This window comes from Carassius gibelio, chromosome A8 (assembly GCF_023724105.1).
Source record: "Carassius gibelio isolate Cgi1373 ecotype wild population from Czech Republic chromosome A8, carGib1.2-hapl.c, whole genome shotgun sequence".
NCBI lineage: Eukaryota > Metazoa > Chordata > Actinopteri > Cypriniformes > Cyprinidae > Carassius > Carassius gibelio.
The window spans coordinates 3,766,486-3,788,199 of NC_068378.1; the positions used below are offsets into that span (position 1 = coordinate 3,766,486).

At 37.5% G+C, this 21,714-nt stretch overlaps 2 protein-coding genes across 2 annotated transcripts in view; one reads left to right on the forward strand and one right to left on the reverse strand.

Annotated features, from left to right (window-relative positions):
* The window catches only part of mtor (mechanistic target of rapamycin kinase), a 157,762-nt gene that overhangs the window by 98,183 nt on the left and 37,865 nt on the right, over nucleotides 1–21,714 (reverse strand). The gene's annotated exons all lie outside the window — the stretch shown is intronic.
* angptl7 (angiopoietin-like 7) lies at nucleotides 12,957–15,665 on the forward strand. The gene is made up of 5 exons (XM_052603535.1): nucleotides 12,957–13,568; nucleotides 14,273–14,373; nucleotides 14,459–14,653; nucleotides 14,826–15,021; nucleotides 15,103–15,665. Exons 1-5 carry the CDS (start codon nucleotides 13,214–13,216, stop codon nucleotides 15,270–15,272), a joined length of 1,017 nt encoding a protein of 338 aa, XP_052459495.1. The 5' UTR covers nucleotides 12,957–13,213; the 3' UTR covers nucleotides 15,273–15,665.

The following is a 21,714-nucleotide window of genomic DNA, read 5'->3' on the forward strand; positions in this document are numbered from 1 at the left end:
TAAGTTTTGTGAAAAAAAAAGAATAAAAATCTGCATGTCCTTTCCCAGTTATATAATTGCTATTTAAAGAAATAGGGTGTTTATACTAGGGGTGACCCCGAAGAGTTGACGATTCAATGCTTCGATTCGAGGAGCCTGATTCGACTACCAATCTCACAGTCGAATATTTGTGGGTGTTATTGATTATGCCATTCTGACTATATGGGGGAGCTCAAATGTCTGATTTCACATAGAACTTGCGGTTTTCTCCCAATAAGTTAATATGCAGCCTATTATGATAAAGCCGTGAATAAGAATCAGAAAAGAAATAAGCTTCAAATTAATATTTTAAAGTGCGTGAATAAACCCAACCACCCCTATAGATTTATGTTTCACTTCTATAATCCGTGACCGTGACAGAGGAGCATCTTGGCGGCAGGGATTTAAAACTTTACCAAGACTCAAACTGACACAGGCAGAGACTGGATTTTTTCGAACAGGTAGTGTATATATTTCATGGATATATTATTTACCTGATATAAAATGTGTTTGATTCAGTCAAGCGCTTCATAGTAGTACTACGTTGATATCTCTTCAGAGCAAAGCGCGAGCAGGTCAAACTACAATGGAGAATATTAATAACTATGACTGGACTGTCACATCCATACCATTATAATGAGAAGACCATTATACTAAAACGCTATGAATTTTTTGAGTTTGGCTACTGTGTTTCTGCACATTGTTTCATGAAGAACACACATCCACATACTTTCTGCAAACACTGGAAAAAAACAAGGGTGGAAAACTATGATGACACCAACAAAAAACAAAAAAAAAGACAGTGGACAAACAACTTTCATGTCCATGTCTGCCACAGAATCAGAGCTGCCACAGCTGGAGGAAAGCAATCAAGTTTGCAGTATATGATATGTTGATCAGATAGTTGGCCATCGTGAAAACTATATTATTGCTAGGATGACCAGCATTGGTGGTAAAAATATCTCAAAACTGCACTGTAAAGAGCACTGCTGTGTTCAGGTTTGACATTTGTTTTATGAAACAGTCTGCTTTTGACTAACTTTCTCCTGGAATCCAAGCTTTCAGAGACGGAAAAAAATACAAGAGTTACAGTGCAATGAATGAAAACAATCCAGATGTTTAAATGTTTCCCATTTCCTCCTTTCATGGCACATGATAAAAGATTAAGCCATTACTTCCCAATTCAGTTCAGACAATACCGCAAAGTCAGCTGAGATTATATAATTGAAGTAGGTTGGACCAAAAACTTATTGCCAGTCACTTCATTAGACAGTAGTTCCCCATTTGATTACTTAAGAGTCTGGTGCTATTTTTCCAACACGTGGTATTCCTGACACAAGGTACTTGTTGATCTCCTTGTGGTCTGACCACACACCACTGGAAGAAGTGATATTGTGTAACATAAGATTATGTAAGTGGCATTATAAATAGTTCATTGTAATAAAACATCTGCTGGAAACGTGGATAAAAATGGCCAAACAAATCACATTTTCATTAAAGGGGGGGTGAAATGCTATTTCATGCATACTGAGTTTTTTACACTGTTAAAGAGTTAAACATGAACAAAGTTTCAAAAATTAAGTTGTATGATTGAAGGAGTATTTCTGTTCCAAAAATACTACTTCCGGTTTGTCACAAGTTTCGGAAAGTTTTTTTCGAGTATGGCTCTGTGTGACGTTAGACGGAGCGGAATTTCCTTATATGGGTCCTGAGGGCGCGTCTGCCGGAAGAGCGCGCGCTCCCGTATAGCAGAGCACTCAGAGCACAACAGACTTCACTGATCAGAGGCTCAGAGCGAGAGCGTCGCGAAATGTCACAAAAGGAGTGTGTTTTTGGTTGCCAGGGCAAGACAACCCTGCACAGATTACCTAAAGAGAAACAGCATTAAGGGACCAGTGGATGGAGTTTATTTTTACAGAGCATCAACGGAGTTGTGTAAGTGTTTGTGTTTGTTCCCCTGTATTTCGAAGATGCTTGTTTTACAAACAAGGCCCAGTTTGACGACGGATTTGCACATCGTTTATTTCTTAAGGATAATGCAGTCCCAACGAAAAAGGGTCACGATCGTGTGTTGGAACCGCAGGCGGTGAGTGAAACGGCTTCAAATATCTCTGTGTTGTTAACTTAGCTGTCGGCGTGTAAGCACATCAAGTAAACAACATGCGATGTTGTCATCAAACTGCATGAGTAAAACTGCTTCAAATATCTCTTTGTTGTTAACTTAGCTATCGGCGCGTAAGCACATCAAGTAAACAACATGCGATGTTGTCATCAAACTGCACTTTCCACATGTACAGCTTAAAAAAACAAAAACAAAAAAAAAAAAACAACAAAGTGGAACTTAATCATTTTCCAAAACCGCTAAGCAAATATATATACAGTTTCAGTACATACCACATAGAGCCGCTGTTGTTGCTGCTGCTCTTGTTAAATTTCAGCCTCTGGATCATAAATATACGCTGAATCTGACTGTTAGCAATGGTTTGTTTTGGTTGGTTTTGTCCTCAGGTAATGTCACAGCTTCCAAACGCTATCAGCGCAAAAGCCTACTGGCTCTCGTGATTCTTTAGCTCCGCCCACACGTCACGCCTACAGACGCTCGTGTTTTTCCGGAAAAAATCGGTACAGACTATCTTTCTCTTATGAATATAATAAAACTAAAGACTTTTTGGAGTTATGAAGGATGCAGTACTACTCTATAGGTACTCAAGATTAACAGGATATTGAGTGAAAGCGAGCATTTCACCCCCCCTTTAAAAACTTAAACTTAAAACAAATCGTGATGTTTATATATCTGAATTCCAAAGTTGGGTGCACACGTTTGATTGCACTGATACTATTTAAACTGAACTGAGCTGGACGATAACATAATTGAATTCAATGATGAACTGCCTTCTTGCATTACTGACACTCTATTTTCTTATTTGATGTTGTTCAGTTGCTTTGTTACAATCAGTACTGTTAAAAGTGCTATATAAATAAAGGTTATTTGACTTAACTTAAAAAGTCTACAGACAGTACTTTACTGGTCGTTGGGAGTTATGGGCAGTTTTTCTGCAGGTGTGTCATTCTGCATTTTAAAAATAGAATAAAAGTGGTAGAGTGCCCCTGAGAGGGATGTGTAATTATCACAGGCCTCTGGCGGGGGCTTTTGGTCAGTGATGGTCTGAATGGCTTGCCACAGGCTCCGTCTGTCTCTGCTGTCTGTGAAGTGATTGTTGATTTTTTTGAGCATATGACCGTTTTGCATTTTTGATGACACAGGACAGATTGGCTCTTGCTGTTTTGAGGGCTGCTTTATCTCCTGATCTGAATGCTTCATCTCTGGTCTTTAGCAATCCATGAACCTCTGCTGTCATCCACGGCTTCTGCTTTGAACGCGTGGTGTTAGCCTGACTGTCACATCAACAATACACTTTTTTTATTTAGGCACTCACAGTTTCAGTGTACTCCTGCAGGTTATGTGTGGTTGTTGTAGGTGGCTGCCTCTTTAAACATGTTCCAGTTCGTGCACTGAAAACAGTCCTGTAATGTTGCGGTTAGGGCTGTGAATAGGGATTCACTCGTTTTCTCGATGCATTGATTACAAACCCTGATGATTCAAATGCATCAATCTTGAAAAATTATTTTTGAATCGTGAATCACCAATCTGACGATAGTCAATTTAAAATGCTAAGAATCGAATATATATATATATATATATATATATATATATATATATATATATATATATATAACCAATTCTTACTATGTATTTCCAGATCCCTACTATCACTGCCACTTGCAAACCACGCATCACACAATGTAGGCAGCGCAATCTTAACAACCTGCACACTTTGCCTACGTGCATGTCTGCTAATACACTACTTTCTTTTTCTATTGGTCTCTGGAATTGGCAGTCTGCTGTAAACAAAGCCGATTTCATTACTTCTATTATTAGTCAGTCAAAGCTTAATCTCATGGCCCTAACAGAGACCTGCATCAAACCAGAGGACACTGCTACACCTGCAGCACTCTCCAATAATTTCTAATTTTCCCACTCCCCCCGATTGACTGGAGGAGGTGGAGGTACTGGTCTGCTCATCGCTAATGATTGGAAATTTAAACCTTTACCATCTTTGGATATCAACAGCTCCTTTGAATCCCATTCATTTACTGTTTCCTAACCTCTTAAAATACATTTTGTAGTTGTCTATCGACCCCAGGGACCACTAGGTAACTTTTTGGATGAATTAGATGTGCTGCTTTCAACCTGAGGATGGTACTCCCCTAGTTATGCTTGGAGATTTCAACATCCACCTAGATAAACCTCTGTATGCTGATTTCCACACTATGCTTGCCTCTTTTGATCTGAACCGAGTGTTAACTTCTGCTACTCACAAATCAGGCAACCAACTGGACCTTATTTATACTCGACACTGCTCTACTGATCATGTACTGGTTACTCCACTGCACATGTCGGATCACTTCCTCCTCACTCTTAACCTCAACATGGTCCCTGACGCATCACTTACCCTTCCACATGTCATCTTTCAACGTAACCTACGCTCACTCTCACCCTCCCAGCTATCTGCAATGTTTTCATCTTCACTTCCTTACCCTAAACTGTTAGCATCTTTTGAAATTTGCCACGTTTTTCATTAATAAAATTAAAAACATCAGTGCACAATTTTTCATACAACAATCAGTCAAGCTCATAATCACCAGCAAACATACACACACTTACATCTTTCTTTTCACTCTCTGAGGCAGAAGTCTCCAAACTCATGATCCTACTACTTGTCCACTTGATCCTATTCTATCTCATTTCCTTCAAGCCATCTCCATTTCCCCTCATCATTTAGACAGGCTCGTATAACTCCACTACTTAAGAAACCCACCCTCAACCCATCTCTTTTAGAGAACTACAGACCAGTTTCCCTTCTTCCTTTCATTGCAAAAACACTTGAACAAGCTGTGTTCAACCAAGTCTCTGCATTTCTCACACCGAACAACCTCCTTGACAGCAATCAACCTGACTTCAGAAGTGAACATTCAACTGAGATTGCCTTGCTCTCAGTTGTTGAAGCCCCAAGACTGGCAAGAGCGGAATCCAAATCTTCAGTACTTATCCTGCTTGATCTGTCCGCTGATTTTGACATGGTTAACCACCAGATCCTCCTATCAACCCTACTGGCAAAGGGCATCTCAGGAACCACACATCTGTGGTTTGAGTCTTACCTATCAGATAAGTCCTTTAAAGTATCTTGGAGAGGTGAGGTGTCACAACATCTAACTACTGGAGTGCCTCAGGGCTCAGTTCTTGGACCACGAAAAGAATACACATCACACCTCTGTCTATTAATTTGCACTAGCTACCAATAGCTGCTCGCATAAAATTCAGGCATTGATTTTTGTCTACAAAACTACCACTAATTCTGCACCCATTTACCTAAATTCATTACTTCAGACTTATGTGCCCTCTAAAAGCTTGCATTCTGCAAGAGAACGTCGCTTGAATGTGACATCCCAAAGAAGCACAAAGTAACTTTTACAGACTTTTAAATGAAATGTTCCTCCTGGTGGAATGACCTCCCCAACTCATTCCAAGCAGCTGAGTCCTCAGCCATCCTCAAGAACTCCAGCATTCACTATTCTAATTCTATTCTAAAAAAAATCGAACTACCTTTCTAATCTTTTTGTATTCTATTTTCTTTTCATGTATTATGCAATTATGTGTATATATATATATATATTTTAACTGGACTGGTGGTGGTGCTTTTTTCTATGAAAAAAAAAAATAGGGAAAAAACTAACAAAAGTATGTATTAGATAATAATGATACAAATTGCCAGGATAGTCACGGGAGAAAGAAGGAAATGGAATCAAACACAGAGTTTATTTTAACAATTTCAAGTGCATGGTGAGTAGTAGGTGATTTCAGGTGCGGATACGGTGCAGATAACTCCGTGAGGGGCTGAAAGCAGGTGAGTACGTCCGTAGAAGATAAGTCAATGCCACACAATCACAATTCACTAATGCTTGTCCCTTTCTTTTACAGGAGAGGAAACTTGCCAGCGAGCTCGAAGATAACACAGGAGATTCAGGAGATCGTTGGGATATCAAGTAACAGGAATAGCTCGGGAGTCTTGGAAGCGGCAAAACAATGACACAAAGGTTAGTGTTTCAAAAGTACATACTCGTCACGTCTTGGAATCCACAGGACATGGGACGAGCAGGGGACTATAGCATGAGGTCTGTTCCTGTTGGAGGCTTGACGTTGAACTGGGGCTGAGGTGAGTGCTTTATAGTGCTTTGATGAGGTCCCTTATGGTGAACAGGTGAGGGTGCTTAATACTCAGGGGAGTGTGATCGTTGTAGACTGGCTGGGACCTGACATAAATTCTACTAATAAGATCCATGTGAAATACATTAAGGATTAATGAATATTAAACTCAAACTGATTTGCTGAAATCAATACAGTGATAGGTAATAGGTGAGCGCAAGCCAATGAGATTGTCATTTGTGCATTAGCTCTAGAATTGTGCGCCTTCACACTAGAGTTTATGATACGTCAAATATACAAACACAGGTGGGCTCCACATCCATTCAGATAAACTGAAAAATATCACAGATCACTGATGGAGAGTGAAACTCTGAAGCTCTCAAGCAAGAGTGTTTGCAGATTAAAAATATATCTGTGGTAAATTTTACTTAGCCTCCTATTAACACACTGGCAAGTAAAATCTGATAATTTATTTGCCATTGGCTAGTATTAAACATCATTTAGTAGCCCAGAGTTAAGATTCAGTCACATATGCGCGTGATTTACTATGTTGGATGCAGACAGTGAGCCTATGTTGGATCAATTTAGCCTTCTCAAACCATCACGATTGGCCTAAAATAAAATTTATAGATATAAAACAGTTCAAGCATATAACAATGTTTAAAAGTTAGACCCAGATAAATGTGTGCTATATCCAATAGTTTGTGTGGAGACGCTTCAGGACATGGAGACACCAGCATAATCACTTGCATTTTTCTCAGTGGATATGCCGTCATTTTTGCTCCTAAAGGTAAGAGTAATACATAATTTGTAACTATAAAAGGTCTACCTTTATTTGTGTGCACTCACAATAAATCAACAAAACATTGTGCTTTAATAAAATAAAGAAAACAAACATGATGCATGGTTCTGCCGTCTCGTCTTTAACAGGAGTACAAAAATGAAACGAAACTCAGCAAATACATGCCTCATAATTTTATCTACAGAAAGCTTAAAACACAGGCGACACAGGCTCAGAAAACACTAGTTTATTAGTGAATAATTAAAATATCTCAAATATCTCTTACTATTTCCCTCTGTCACATTATTGGTAATTACTTTTTCCAGTGCTTTGCAGCAAGCTTAAGCCTACTGCGTATATTTGAATGCAGAATTGTTCAGCTGAACTGACTCGCTCTAATGGTGGGACTATAAATACTAGAGCCACTCTTGACAGTCACAGTAGCACTGTCTCGTTTTGTTTCCACCAGCACTGCAATTATTTTTCATCACCAATTGATGGATGTCTACAGTATAAAAGTAAGGAAAAGTCTAAGAGAAGTCCGGGAGGCCCTGCCTGTGTCTGAAATATGATGTGAAAATTGCACTGCTTGAGGGGTGTAAAAAATTTGGCGCCCCTCAGGCTCGGGCTGAAATGCAGGGGTCTATTGTCTGTTGTTGAACCACAGGGAGACTTTCAGAATCACAGAGACTTTTTCCCCCCCTCGAACGGCTGGTCCCACCTGTGCGACATCTGTTTTTTTTGTTGTTGTTGCACTATTGAGGAATTAGATCGCATGTGTGACCAAATTGGTTGCAATCTAGAGCCCTGTCTAGGCCTATCTAATAAATGCAGGGAATTTCTAGCACCATCTGTTCTACTGCGAACAGTGATGTGAACAGTTACATTGTGAACAGTTACAACCAGAGCTTAAGATAGAATGAGATTTTGTCTTCCAAAAATCTGTATGTTTTTACAGGATACTTTTTGTTTGAGTTTTGTTTGATTGAAGAACACAGTTTTAGACAAACAATTAGAAGTGCAAAAGCAAAAGGTTCTGTAAAAAAGAAACTGTACACTTCAGAGGCAGATAGTCTGAAAGCTTTAGGACTTCAAGATGAAATGCTTCTCATCAACCTGAACACATTTCAGCTGTACTAAAGAACGTTAATTAGCAGACACATGGGGTCTCGCGACAGTCTGAAGCTCCCAAAGCTGCTGAGAAACATCTGGATGCCTGGCTGTGGCCGATGGCAACCAGACAACATCCTCATTGACTTCAGCTGTGCTAATAGCACCTTTGAGTTGTGGAGCACATTCCCGAATAATATATTTTCTGCAATAAAATATATTCAGAAACAAATCTGTATTATTCTTTAAAAAACATGCACTAGTATGCAAAATCAAATGAATCGTACAACACTGAAATGTACACACATTGCATAGATGTGTAAATATTAAATCACTATTAGACTAAAGAATAACAATGTAAAAAAAAAAAAAAAAAAAAAAAAAACAACATGCAAAGACCCTTCATTTGACTCTTTTTCCAGACACTTGCAGACTCACACAGCAGTTTGACATCGTAAACAGCTTCCTAACACCCTCTAAAGAGTATCATTACTATTACAAGAGCGTTTCTTGGATATAAGTGGTCGGTACAAATACCAGTAAATTTTGGTACCACAGCAAAAACAGTTGGATTTATTTTATGTGTTCAGCACGGGAGTGTGGTCACATTAGATATAATGAAGGGAGACGTGAAAAACGGACATCACGTTAATTTCATATGGATTACTTTATCACAAAATATTTATTTTCGGGGCACTTGTTTAGTTTAAAAGCAGACATGTCAAGCTTTCTATAGATATCGCTCTCATGTCTCTTCTTTGGGTGAAAACTTTTGAACACGATGAAGATGGCCAAATTTGTCTTATTTTTTTTTTAAATATAATTTTTTTCCATTTAGTTCTGCCCTTCGTAAGCAACAGAAGATACTTGTATGTTTCCCGGTACACACATTAAGTACAATTTACCTTGATCTTCAAATTCCATCTTGTTTCCTTCTGGAGCATCAGTGAATGTTTGAATCTTTTTAAATAGTTGTGTTTGAGTCCCTCAAATGTCCCCAGTCTGAAAAGATGCATCTCAAAATCATAAAGTCACTGCTGGAAAGGGTTCAAATATGCGAAGATGCTGGAAAACTGAAGAATCTGCAGGACCTCAAAGATTTTTCTGAAGAACGCTGCTTAGTTTAACTGTTCAGAACAACCAAGGGACTCATGCACAACCATCACAAAACAGAAAAACAGTCGAGGATCATTAGGTAACAGAACACAGTATTACGAACCAAGGGTTCCCAAACTTTTGAGGGGGTTATTTTAATAATTTCAGCAATTTTTTTGTCTTGTGGACTAAATGTTAATATCTTTTATGTACAATATCTTACTCAGGACAGTACTAAATAAAAAAAAAACATGCATTTAGTATGATCTCTCTTATTTTTTGAAAATTACTCATATTTTCACAGATTCTGCAAGGTGTGCCCAAACTTTCGAGCCCCACTGTATATATATATATTTGTCACAAATTACATTACTGTTGTAGGGTTTCAGAGCGAATCAGACAAATCATAGATTTGAGCAAGGCACCGAACCCCCAACTGCTCCATGGGTGCCGCAGCATAAATGTGTTCACAGTGTGTGTGTGTTCACTGCTGTGTGTGTGTGCACTTTGGATGGTTTAAATACAGAGCACGAATTCTGAGTATGGGTCACCATACTTGGCTTTATGTCACGTCACGTCACTTTCTTTTTATTTCTTTTTCTATTCCAAGTGTATATTAACGTTCTATTGAATTAATATAGAGATCAGTGGTCGCACACCAGACGAGAAGCGTAGCGCCATGTCATTAAAATTCGAACATATTCGACAATATAGTCATGTATTGGCAGTAGCAAATCTCATTACTTGCTCTGCCACAGCAGCAGCATATCAGATCTGTTCCACCAAAACCAAATACATTAACTTTGTCATGTGCATTACCATGCAATTCCCTCCGAGAGTAATAAAAGAAAAAAAACAATCAATCAAAGAGATGGAAAAAAGGATCATCCCCTCCTTAAAATGACTTATAAATTCGATCTTGTGTAGCTGACCAACTTCTAAATAGCACACAAAGCCATTTGACTTTTAACTGTGATCAACTGTGCTCATTTTAATTATCTCAGCATGAAAAGAGTTCCTGGAGCATTGCAGTACTTGGTAGGGCAACTGAAGCAAAATCCACAATGAAAAAAAGATCTCCGGGATAAAGTTGTGGAAAGACACAAGGAAATTGATTTTAAAAAATAAAAATAAATAAAAGGCTTTATCAATGTCTAGAAGCACAATGAAGTTTATTATTCGGAAATGGAAGGTATTTGGTACAACACAGACCCTCTCTGGATCACTGCACTTGTTAAAATTACAAATGACCTGCTCCTTGTGTCAGACCAAGGCTGCATCTCATTTCTAGTCTTACTTGATCTTAGTGCTGCGTTCGACACCATAGATCATGACATACTCATAGATCGATTACAAAACTATACAGGTATTCAAGGCCAGGCTCTAAGATGGTTTAGATCCTACCTGTCCGATCGCTACCATTTTGTTTACTTAAATGGGGAGTCATCTCATTTATCATCAGTAAAATATGGAGTGCCACAAGGATCCGTCCTAGGTCCCCTTCTATTTTCAATATATATGTTGCCCCTTGGTAATATTATTAGAAAATACGGAATTAGCTTCCACTGTTATGCTGATGATACTCAGCTATATATCTCAACGAGACCAGATGAAACTTCCCAATTATCTAAGCTAACAGAGTGTGTTAAAAATGTAAAAGATTGGATGACACACAATTTTCTCCAATTAAATTCGGATAAGACAGAGATACTAATTATTGGACCAAAAAACACTACACAGAATCTTGTAGATTACAATCTGCAACTAGACGGATGTACTGTTACTTCCTCTACAGTCAGAAATCTGGGTGTTATATTAGACAGCAATTTGTCTTTTGAAAATCATATTTCCAATGTTACAAAAACTGCATTCTTCCATCTTAGAAACATTGCCAAGCTACGAAACATGTTATCTGTTTCTGATGCAGAAAAGCTAGTTCATGCATTCATGACCTCTAGACTGGACTATTGTAATGCACTTCTAGGTGGTTGTCCTGCTTCGTCAATAAACAAGCTACAGGTAGTCCAAAATGCAGCAGCTAGAGTCCTTACCAGGTCAAGAAAATATGATCATATTACCCCAATTTTACAGTCTCTGCACTGGCTACCTATTAAGTTCCGTATCAGTTATAAATTATCATTACTTACCTATAAGGCCCTAAATGGTTTAGCTCCAGCGTACCTAACTAGCCTTCTACCACGTTACAACCCATCACGCACCCTAAGGTCACAAAACGCTGGACTTTTGGTCGTTCCTAGGATAGCAAAGTCCACTAAAGGAGGTAGAGCTTTCTCACATTTGGCTCCCAAACTCTGGAATAGCCTTCCTGATAATGTTCGGGGTTCAGACACACTCTCTCTGTTTAAATCTAGATTAAAAACACATCTCTTTCGCCAAGCATTCGAATAATGTATCTTTTTAATTGTGAGTGTAGTTGCATCTGTTCAAAGGTGCATTTTTATTCATTAACTTGGGTTAAACTAATTTTACTTTGTTGGATCAGCAGCTATGCTAATGATGTCTGTATTTTGTTTCTATGTTTCGCCACGGGATTTACATCCCGTGGTAACTAGGATTTAAACAAGCTCCAGTCTGGATCCAGAACACCTGAGAAGAGATGATGCTGACCCTCAGAGGACCCCAGATGATGCTACCTTGAATCAACAAACAGAACTAACAATTATTGCTAAATGTGTGACTGAATCATATAATAACTTAATTAATAATATTGATAGTTCATCGTCTAGCTGACTACGTCTTGTATTATTATTATTATTTTTATTTTTTTCTGAAATCCTGTCAAATGTACACAAACTACTAGCTACTACTAAATATTGTAGAAACATAATTTTCTGTAAAGTTGCTTTGTAACGATTTATTTTGTAAAAAGCGCTATACAAATAAACTTGAATTGAATTGAATTGAATTGGATCAGGACATTGCACCAAACTGGATGAAAGAGCCGGAGGAATCTAGTCAGAGAGGCGACCGAGAGCTACAGCAACTGAAGCAGCTGTAGGAATTTATGATAAAGAGTGGTCATTGTGTGCATGTGACAACCTCACAAATTCTTCACAAATGTGGCTTGTATGGGAGGGTTGAAAGGAAAAAAGCCACTCCTCAAGAAAGGCGAACATGCAGTCACGACTGAGTTATAACAAAACACACCTTGAAGATTCTGAGGCAAATTAGACTAAAATGTAATTAGTTGGCTCAGCACTAAATGGTAAAAACCTGAAAAAAGTGTGAGAACCACTCCTTTAATTTATAGATTAAAAGCCAGAATCATTCCAATTAATTTAACTAGCATTGACTCTAGTATTTACAAGCTGGTTCTGAGAAATTAAAAGAATGCTAAAGCACAGCTTCCTCTCAAAGGTCCTTCTCTTCAATGAGAGGACGTCACATGGAAGATCACTTTTCTTTAAAAGAAAAGTTTGGAACATCAGACAATGCATCACCTTCACAGAACAAAGTGTGTTCACGCAATCTTCTGTTATCAAACAGATTCCGCTTGTGCAAAATGGATATATCGTGCAAGACACGTATTGACGGGTGGGACCAGGCAGAGGAGAAAAAATTTACCGGGGGAAAGGGTGGGGAGGGCTTAGTGGTGGTAGGTGGTGTGTGTGTGGGGGGGGATCAATGACTGTAGGCCTGAGCAAAAGGGGAGGGCACAAAACATGTGAAAGGATATTTAAGCTGCATCCGTTGCAGGCCCTCTGTGTGAGCAGATTTCAGATTCTGAAGAGCAGAGAAGAGAAACCAGCGCGGAAAATATTCTACAGTTCTAAACTTAATTGTAAAGAGTTCTTCTGAAATTTTTCTCGTGCCCTGACATCTGACAAGTATTCGAGAGAGCAACACAGCCAGGATAGATTGGCGTCAACTGCAAAGCAAGACTATTCGCACTTTCTCCACACATAAGAACAAAAAAGGTGAAGATGACAGCTACATCATTGACTCTTTTTCTGCTACTCCTTGGTCCTGCTATGGCTCAGAGTTCCTTCAAGAAGAACTTGGCAACACCCAAACCAGCAAAAACAGCACAATGCTGCGATGAGGTGCGCTCCATGAAGGTTCAGGTGGCCAATCTGAGCAGCATTTTGGAAGAAATTAGCAAGAAGCAGGAGTCTGATCTCATGAAGGTTGTGCGGCAGATGATGGAGCTGGAAAAGCTTAACCAGCAGCAAGAGGCCCGAGTCACAGAGGCCGAGAGCAAGTATTCAGAAATCTACAATCAGATTGAAATCATGCAGCTGCAAGGTGCCCAATCTGCTCCACAGCAGAGCACTTCAGGTAAGTCTTGACACACAATTCAACGTGTGCTTGAAAGCTTTTTTTTTATCATGGTACACTATCTAGTAAGCAAGTGAGGTTTGAGCAATTTAAGCAGTGAGACGGTTTACAGCAAAGTGTATCGTACTGTAACGTGACAATACAATTTCAGAGGAAAATAAAAACAAAGGTTGTTTAGTTTCATCCAAACAGAATGTTTTATTTCACACACATGGAACCCTTTAAACGCACATGTTTTAATTTAGGGAACCATTAAAATAGCTGTACACAAAGAGCAGTGAAAAGTCTAGGCAGTAGTTAGAGGTAATCAGTAGGTAATAATACAGGCTAACATGTGCAGGAATGTCTGGCTTTACAACAGCATCCAAGTCATTACAGGTAATTTGTGATTCTTACCCTGAAAAAAATGATGGGAGCATTTCCCCCCCAAAAATATTGAACTATTAATCTCCCAAAGCAGAAAGAGATGCATGTTAAAACAAAGCATGTTACAAAAGCTGCAATTTAAACACCTAATTATTCATTTGTCAAGCGGTTTCCTTTTTCCCCACTTCCAACTATGCAAACAGTGAAGAATTGTTAGGTATGTGCTAGCTGCACAGACAAACATAGCTTAAAACCAGCAGGAGTGCACACTGAAGTTCCTTCTGTTAGCGGATCCTATTTAGGTTGATACCCTAAACCAAGAATTCTCTCTCCCTTAGATGCGATCTATGATTGTGCATCCCTATACTACAAGAACTACAAAATATCAGGAGAGTATAAACTACCAAAAGATGAATTCCTTGGAACACCTGAACTAAACGTAAGTCCAAATCTTAGTCTTCATTCAAGCGAGGTCTTCATTTTGAAAGAATATTTGTCATGAATCCCCCCCCCCGTTTCTTCAGGTATTTTGTGACATGGAGAACAATGGTGGTGGCTGGACTGTCATTCAGAGACGCAAGGCTGGTCTGACAAGCTTCAACCACGACTGGAAGAAATACAAGAATGGTTTTGGTACAATTCGTGGTGACTTCTGGCTCGGCAACGAAAACATATTTCGTCTTACTAGACAGCCCACAGTGCTCAGAATAGAGATGGAGGCAAGTGTGCGCATAATTGAAACCAATGTGGAAAAAGCTTCATCCTTTGTTATACTCATTAAACAATATGAATCCCTGAATATTTAAAGTCAACATCACTTAATGCACGCTTTCTTATATGACTCAATCTGTATGTTATTATTATTTATTTTTTATTTTTTTATTGTGGTAGGACTGGAAGGGTGAGACACGCTACGCTGAATATGGCTTCTTTACAGTGAGCAACGAGCTGAACAGTTACAAGCTCTTCATCGACAATTACAGAGGAAATGCTGGAGACTCTCTACGTTACCACAATAATACCAACTTCAGCACTAAAAACAAAGACAATGACAAGTGTGTGGACAACTGCGCACAACTTCGCCAAGGTCAAAAACAAACACTCACCACACAATATTCTTCTGTGGTAATGAACTTTGTACCTTAACTTTAGCGTCTTTCTTTCATAGGTGGATACTGGTACAACTGCTGCACCGACTCCAATCTAAATGGTGTGTTTTACCGCTATGGGTCACATACCAAGAATCCAGATGGCATCTCTTGGTACGGATGGCATGGACCAAACTACTCACTGAAACGTGTGGAGATGAAGATCCGACCACAGAACTTTGTACCATAAACACTTGTCAAAACCAGATTTATGTTCCTGCTCACCGCTAAACCTGGCATCAAACGATCCACATAATCTACAGCTTTAACTGGGCAAACTTTTTCAGGGGGAATGCATTTGTATAATAGAACGATAGGACTGAATATGTGATGAAATGATGTATGATTGTAAACTGCATTTTATACATGGTATTTATCTCTTAAATATTTTATTTTCTTTAGGATTTTATGCACATGATCATTAAACAACAAGCTGATGTAAGCATTCACACAAAATGCTCATTGTACAATTACAAACTATTTGACAGTTCAGAGATATTATAGTGAATTCACTGGTACAGTAAAATGAACTGTGTAAAAAGTAAAATAATGGATGATTAATAAATTGTATATTTAAAAAGCTTTTTTTGCTTTACCTAAATGATGTGTGTCTGCTTTGGTACAAAATGAACAAAAAGGTAGTCACAACTGTGGGAGTTAAACTTGAATAAGCACAAAATACACAAAACATTACAAAATTACATTGAAATTGCTTCCAACTAGGAGTACTAGAAGTATTGTCTTGACCTTCAAGAACGGCCACTCTATTCACTTGAACACTGTATCTATCATTTGTTGCATTGATTGTTGATCTCAGAATTCACATACTCTTGGTCAAGATCGATTCACACAACTATCACAGACAGCTTATGCAAATAGCATATGGCCATAAACCCATAACAGAAAATTACAAAAGTAAATAGAGATAGCATGCAAAAGGTAAATAAATATAAGGTGACGACCAAAGGTGAGGTTGATTCTTCGAGAAGTAACCATAAATATCAAACTATCACCTAAAAACATAAATCTAATAATTTCTTACAATAATACCCAAAACCTGGATCAACATGAGTACATTCTATATCATTTTAGCTAGTGCAGAATCTTTGATGCATAGTGCATTCTGGGAGGTCCAGTTGAGGCTATGCTTCCAGGAACAGGCCTTTCAGTGCACTGGAGGACACAATGTGCCCAACTGATTGACCCAATGCCATTCTTCTATAATAAGCAATAATTTTAATGGAAATTGTCATTATTTATTTACCGTCATTGCAGACCCTTATGAGGTATTTCTCAATCTTGCAGGAATATTTATAAGGGACAACCATTTTTTTTTTTTTTTTTTTTTTTTTTACAAAGACTATGTTCTACCTTATTCTACTTCAAGCAGATTTTTATCATCTGACCAAAAAAATAAATAAATAATAAGTCTCATCAAATCATGGAAAACAAATCAGACCTTTTCTCTAACTTTCTCAGCACTTCTTTGTTCTTTACCACACAAAACATTATTGTTATGATAAAACAAAAATGAGACAAAACAATACAAAGGACTCAAGAAACAGAACACAATCAGTACCAGGCCTGAGGACTCCAAAGTTAGTTAAATTTCCATGAGAAAAAAAGCTTATTACTAATTCAGAGTAGGGCTGTACAATAACGGTTAAAATGATAATCACAATTTTTCTACTATTAATATGATTATTCTACCCTGCAAAAAAAAACTGCTAAAACAAGCCTAAACGTAGCTGGTTTATGCTGGTCTCCCAGCTTGGTCAAGCTGGTTTTAGCTGGTTGTTCCAGCTGTTCTCTCAGCCTGACCAGCTAAGGAAGTGGTCAAAACCCCTCTAAAACCAGCCTTCAGACCAGCAAAGACCAGGCTGATGACCAACTAAAAACTGTCAACCTGCTTAGGCTGATTTTAGTTAGACACTTTGGGCTTTACTTTTTATCAACCAGATTTGATAATGCTCAAAAATATTACAAGTTATAGACACTGAAGTGCCTTGAATTTTTTTTTTTTTTTACCACACTTAAATATTTTTTATTTGATATAAAAATACATGAAATGAGTACTGGAGAAATATAGAAAAGTAATGGATTGAAAGCCACATGTCTCATGAGTTTCTATTTAAAATCTGAATAATATATCATGAAACATGAGACTCCTGCAAATATTTTTCTGAGACTATGTCTACACCCTCCCCAAGTATAAGAAAATATATTTCCCAATAGTATTTAAGGCTTCTACAAACTATTTAGTCAGTAAACATACCATCGCATAGTTTTTTTTTTGTTTTTTTTTCAATTATAAAACACTAGACAGAAACTTAAACATCATATAAGTGATTTATTTTAGCACTAGAAAAATACAATAAGAATAATTTGAGTAGGAAAAATAAGAATAATGAGAAAAATAAAAAAAAAGATCTAACTTTGTTTGCGAATTAAAGAAAATCCTGGGATTGCTAAAAATGCAGCATTTACAGATGTGGATGTGTTTATGACTCGTTATTACGACGGATCTGGTATGTACAGCGTTTCTAATGTTCATGTTTTTTATGTGTACTGCTTACAAAAATGTAGCAAATACAGTCTTTATAAGCTTTCCATTAGTGCTGCAACGACGCGTCGCCATCATGGATTACGCCGACTACAAAAATACATCGACGCGTCACACTGTTTACATCTCGCGTAATGGGATACTGGGAATGGAGGAAGTTGCATTCCATCACAAAAACAGAGACCGCTGTTATAAAAAGTATGGGAATACTTCAAACAGAGGCCAAATAAAATGGCCATTAGTTCCCTTTGAAAAACTGATATGGTTTAACACGGCAGCACAACTGCGATGCACAAGCACGTCAGAGGAAAACATCCTGGCGCTCTCCGGAATTATGGTTTAACTGGTTACTGTGTGATCTGGTGACCATCTTCCTGGTTCAGGTCTCTGCTGCAGATGTGATGGAACGACCGCAGCAGATTCAGCAATTCTAAAAGAACTGATGTGATATTATTAAGTGTCTAATGAACGCAGACTTGCTCATTTGCATGATTCTGGTATTCTTGAAAAGATTACAAGTTATTGGTATCAGTGTTAATTTCGTTGACTAAATATTTTCGTCATTATTTTCATCACAAATATATTTTTGCGGACGAAAACGAAACGAAAACTAAAAAAGAAGGCACTGATGGAGACTAAAACTATGACTAAATTGATTGACATTATCGTCAACGAATAAAGGATGAGACGAAAATAGACTGACGAAAATCAAATCAGCAGACGGGAGAGATGCGAGGAATGAACAAAAGAACCAGAAAAACGGAACAGGCGAGACTGCATGAGAGAAGAGAACCAATCCGAGCCTGAAGCGAAGGTTTTCAGTTTTTAAATGAGCTCGCGGGAAGTCGGCATTCGAAGAGGTGATGTCTAAAAGAGCGACAAAATGTCCACAGCTCACTTCACGTTTGACGACGAAAAAAACAAAACAAAGTGTAAAGCACGCGGAGCGCTCATTCGTGGCAAGAACACAACCAATTTGAAAAGACATTTACAGACGAGCAACCTGGACATTTTCTCAACAGAATTTCACAACGATGTTCTTTTGTTTATTGAAATTAGCAAAATTGGAAGACTGCAGTGCGTAGATGTTGTAGCATTAAATATTACGAACTGAAAAGTACTGTAAAATAGCCCCTTCTTCAAGTTAGATGAGAGCACAATACTAATACGTAATATTATGATACATACATTTGATTAATACTAATGTTTAGTATATTTTATAATGTTCTACTTGCTGACTATCACAAATATTTCTATATTAGTCATGTGAAACGTGAATGTTCACATCCTATCATTATACATACTAATCTAGCAACATTGTAGTATTTAAAACATACAATATTGCTAGACAAATGAATACCTTATAAAATCTTGTTACTTTTTTTATCCACCCAACTTATTAAATATTTACTTTAAATGTATGCACTTATTGTTCAGCTCAGCTGTAAGCTTTAAGGTCCTGGACCTAACTTTATTTTTCTTTTATTGATGGTCAATTGGCAGCTAGTTATTGTTTACATTATCATGACAGTGTTTGTTGCTGCATAAAAGCTTTTGAATCGAAATAAAGACACAGTTGTGTTGAAATAAAGTTGAATTTGTGTTTTATATATTTTGGTTAAGTTTGTTTCCTATACCAGCTGTAAAAAAATGTCTAGTAAATCTGTTATTGATTTTAGTCTTATTTTAGTTGACTAAAATACCAAGCAATTTTAGTCGACTAAAATAAGACTAAAATTAAAACAAATCAGATGACTAAAACTTGACTAAAACCAAAAAGAATTATAGTCAAAAGACTAAGACTAAAACTAAATTAAAATTTTGTGTCAAAATTAACACTGATAGGTATGATCACCCGTAGCAGCTGAAGTAAGGATAAAATAAAAAATAAAGTAAGTCTGAAGACGTGGAAATTTCAGCAAAGGATAAATGGATTTGCAGCACAAAAAAATCGCTTGCAGTAGCTCTGCTACTAAATTTATTTCAAAATGGCAATCCATATACAGCTATGATCAGCAGTTCCTTCATCTTAGCTGAGCTTTCAACGTTGCTACAGGAAAGAATGAAGCTAATTGGTTAGTTCTTGTCACATGACCCGTGGTGCACTTGCAGATGTTTTTAACTCGCTTAGATCTTTATAATGTTACATAGTTTGTCAAGACTAAATTTGTCCCGTTTCATTTAATCTATTCATAAACACTGACATGTGCAAGTTGAATGGCTTTCAGGACGAGGGCGTCGGGGTGCAGGCTAAGAGGTTAAAACAACCGAAACTGATAGAACAAATGTTTGTCAATCAGGAGGCAACAATTTAACATAAAAACGTCTCCTCTGACAACATAAATGTGCACTTTCATAACACTTGAATAGCATAGAGCCATGTAATGTAATGTAATGTAACCTAGGTGCTCCCTGACATAGTCATTATTCAAAAAGTTGAAATAAGGATTGTAAAGTATATGGCCCTGGCAATGTACTAGTGTTAATTTCGTCAGACGAGACAAGACGAAACATGTTCGTCAATGCCTTTTTTTTCATGACTAAGACAAGACGATGACATGACTGCACCACTGTCCAAAAATGCTGTCTAAGACTAAATTAACATGCATTATTGTTGACGAAAAAAAGACAAGACAAAAATGTTTTGTATAAAATAAAAACGAAGATAAAATCTCTCTTCATTTTCGTCAACAATCGTCTCCGCTTTTTCATCAGCTGTTAAGCCTTTAAAATATTATAATTTGGAGAGGGGGCACAACAATACAATTCTGCTTAGGGCACCCATTTGGCCAGCAGCGGCCCTGGTGACAAGCGATGACGACATGTTAAACCAGATATGTTTAACATTTACATTCAACAAGTGTTTTTTGTCAGGTAATTATGACATTTAACCAATGTTTGAGATATGTGAAACACTTTTTTTTACTGAAATGTTATTTTTAAAAAAAGACTACATTTTTTTGACTAAAAATAAAATTAAAATACTTTTAGTCGACTAAAACTTGACTAAGATACCTTGACTTTTCTTTTGAAGTGAAGACTTGTTAGCAATGCAAGATAACGCAAATGCCAAATTAAAAACAATGTTTCATGGATAAATAACGAAATTAACACTACAATGTACGCCATTTATTCTGACCATGAACCAGCAATTTTTCTAACCATTCCTCTGTGCAATACTAATCAGGCAGTGAGTGAGTCTTGGGTGTGCCGTCTGCGGAAGGGGAAGATTCACAAGATGCATACGGTAAGGGTTAGATTGTTAGTTGTTCACAAATCACAAACTTCCTGACTAGACATCAGATAATTACTGATTCCATTCTGAAATGTACTGAGAGTTTACATTTGTAGATAATGCAAAAACAAATTAATTAGTAACTTCTCTAAGTAAATCAGCAGATGCCTTTTCAGTAATAATTTCAAATACTGTTTATGTTTTGGAGTAATCAAAACTTCCCTAAGAGATATTGGCTCAATCCAGCAAATTAAAGTGACCCTTATGGGTAATGAAAGGTTCATATTTTGGTTTTTGGAGTCCCCAATAACAGGTCGACATACAAGCAAGGTCAAAAACACATTCATTGTCTTATAATATTGCATTATTTGTAACTAATTTGCTCAACGAGTCCCAAACGATTAGCTCAATGAGTGAACCCAAACCCTTCCTTTGCGTGATGCTAATCTGCATGTGTTTGGTCCGATTAGTCTCATTTTCATTTTATCTTGAATGTAATGCCTGATAAAGCAGCGTTTGTGAGCAGCTAATAATGAATTAGCATTTTCACTTAGACCAACACGAAGACCAACAAGTGGGGGGGGGGGGGGGTGCAATATGTAACAGCTTGGGATTCATTTTAAAAACGACTTGTTTCAATGATTCAGAGTTGACTCTTTCTTTTGAAAGATATTTACTTTATACACGGTGCACTTTCAGATTTAAAACTTTGCCGGATGTTTTCATTCACTTAGAGCTGTAACTGCATGAAAGGTAATTTTCAAAACATCCATAATCGGGGCACTTTAAGTCACTGCTCTAAAGTGATCAAGTAAACGAGGAATGTGACCCGAG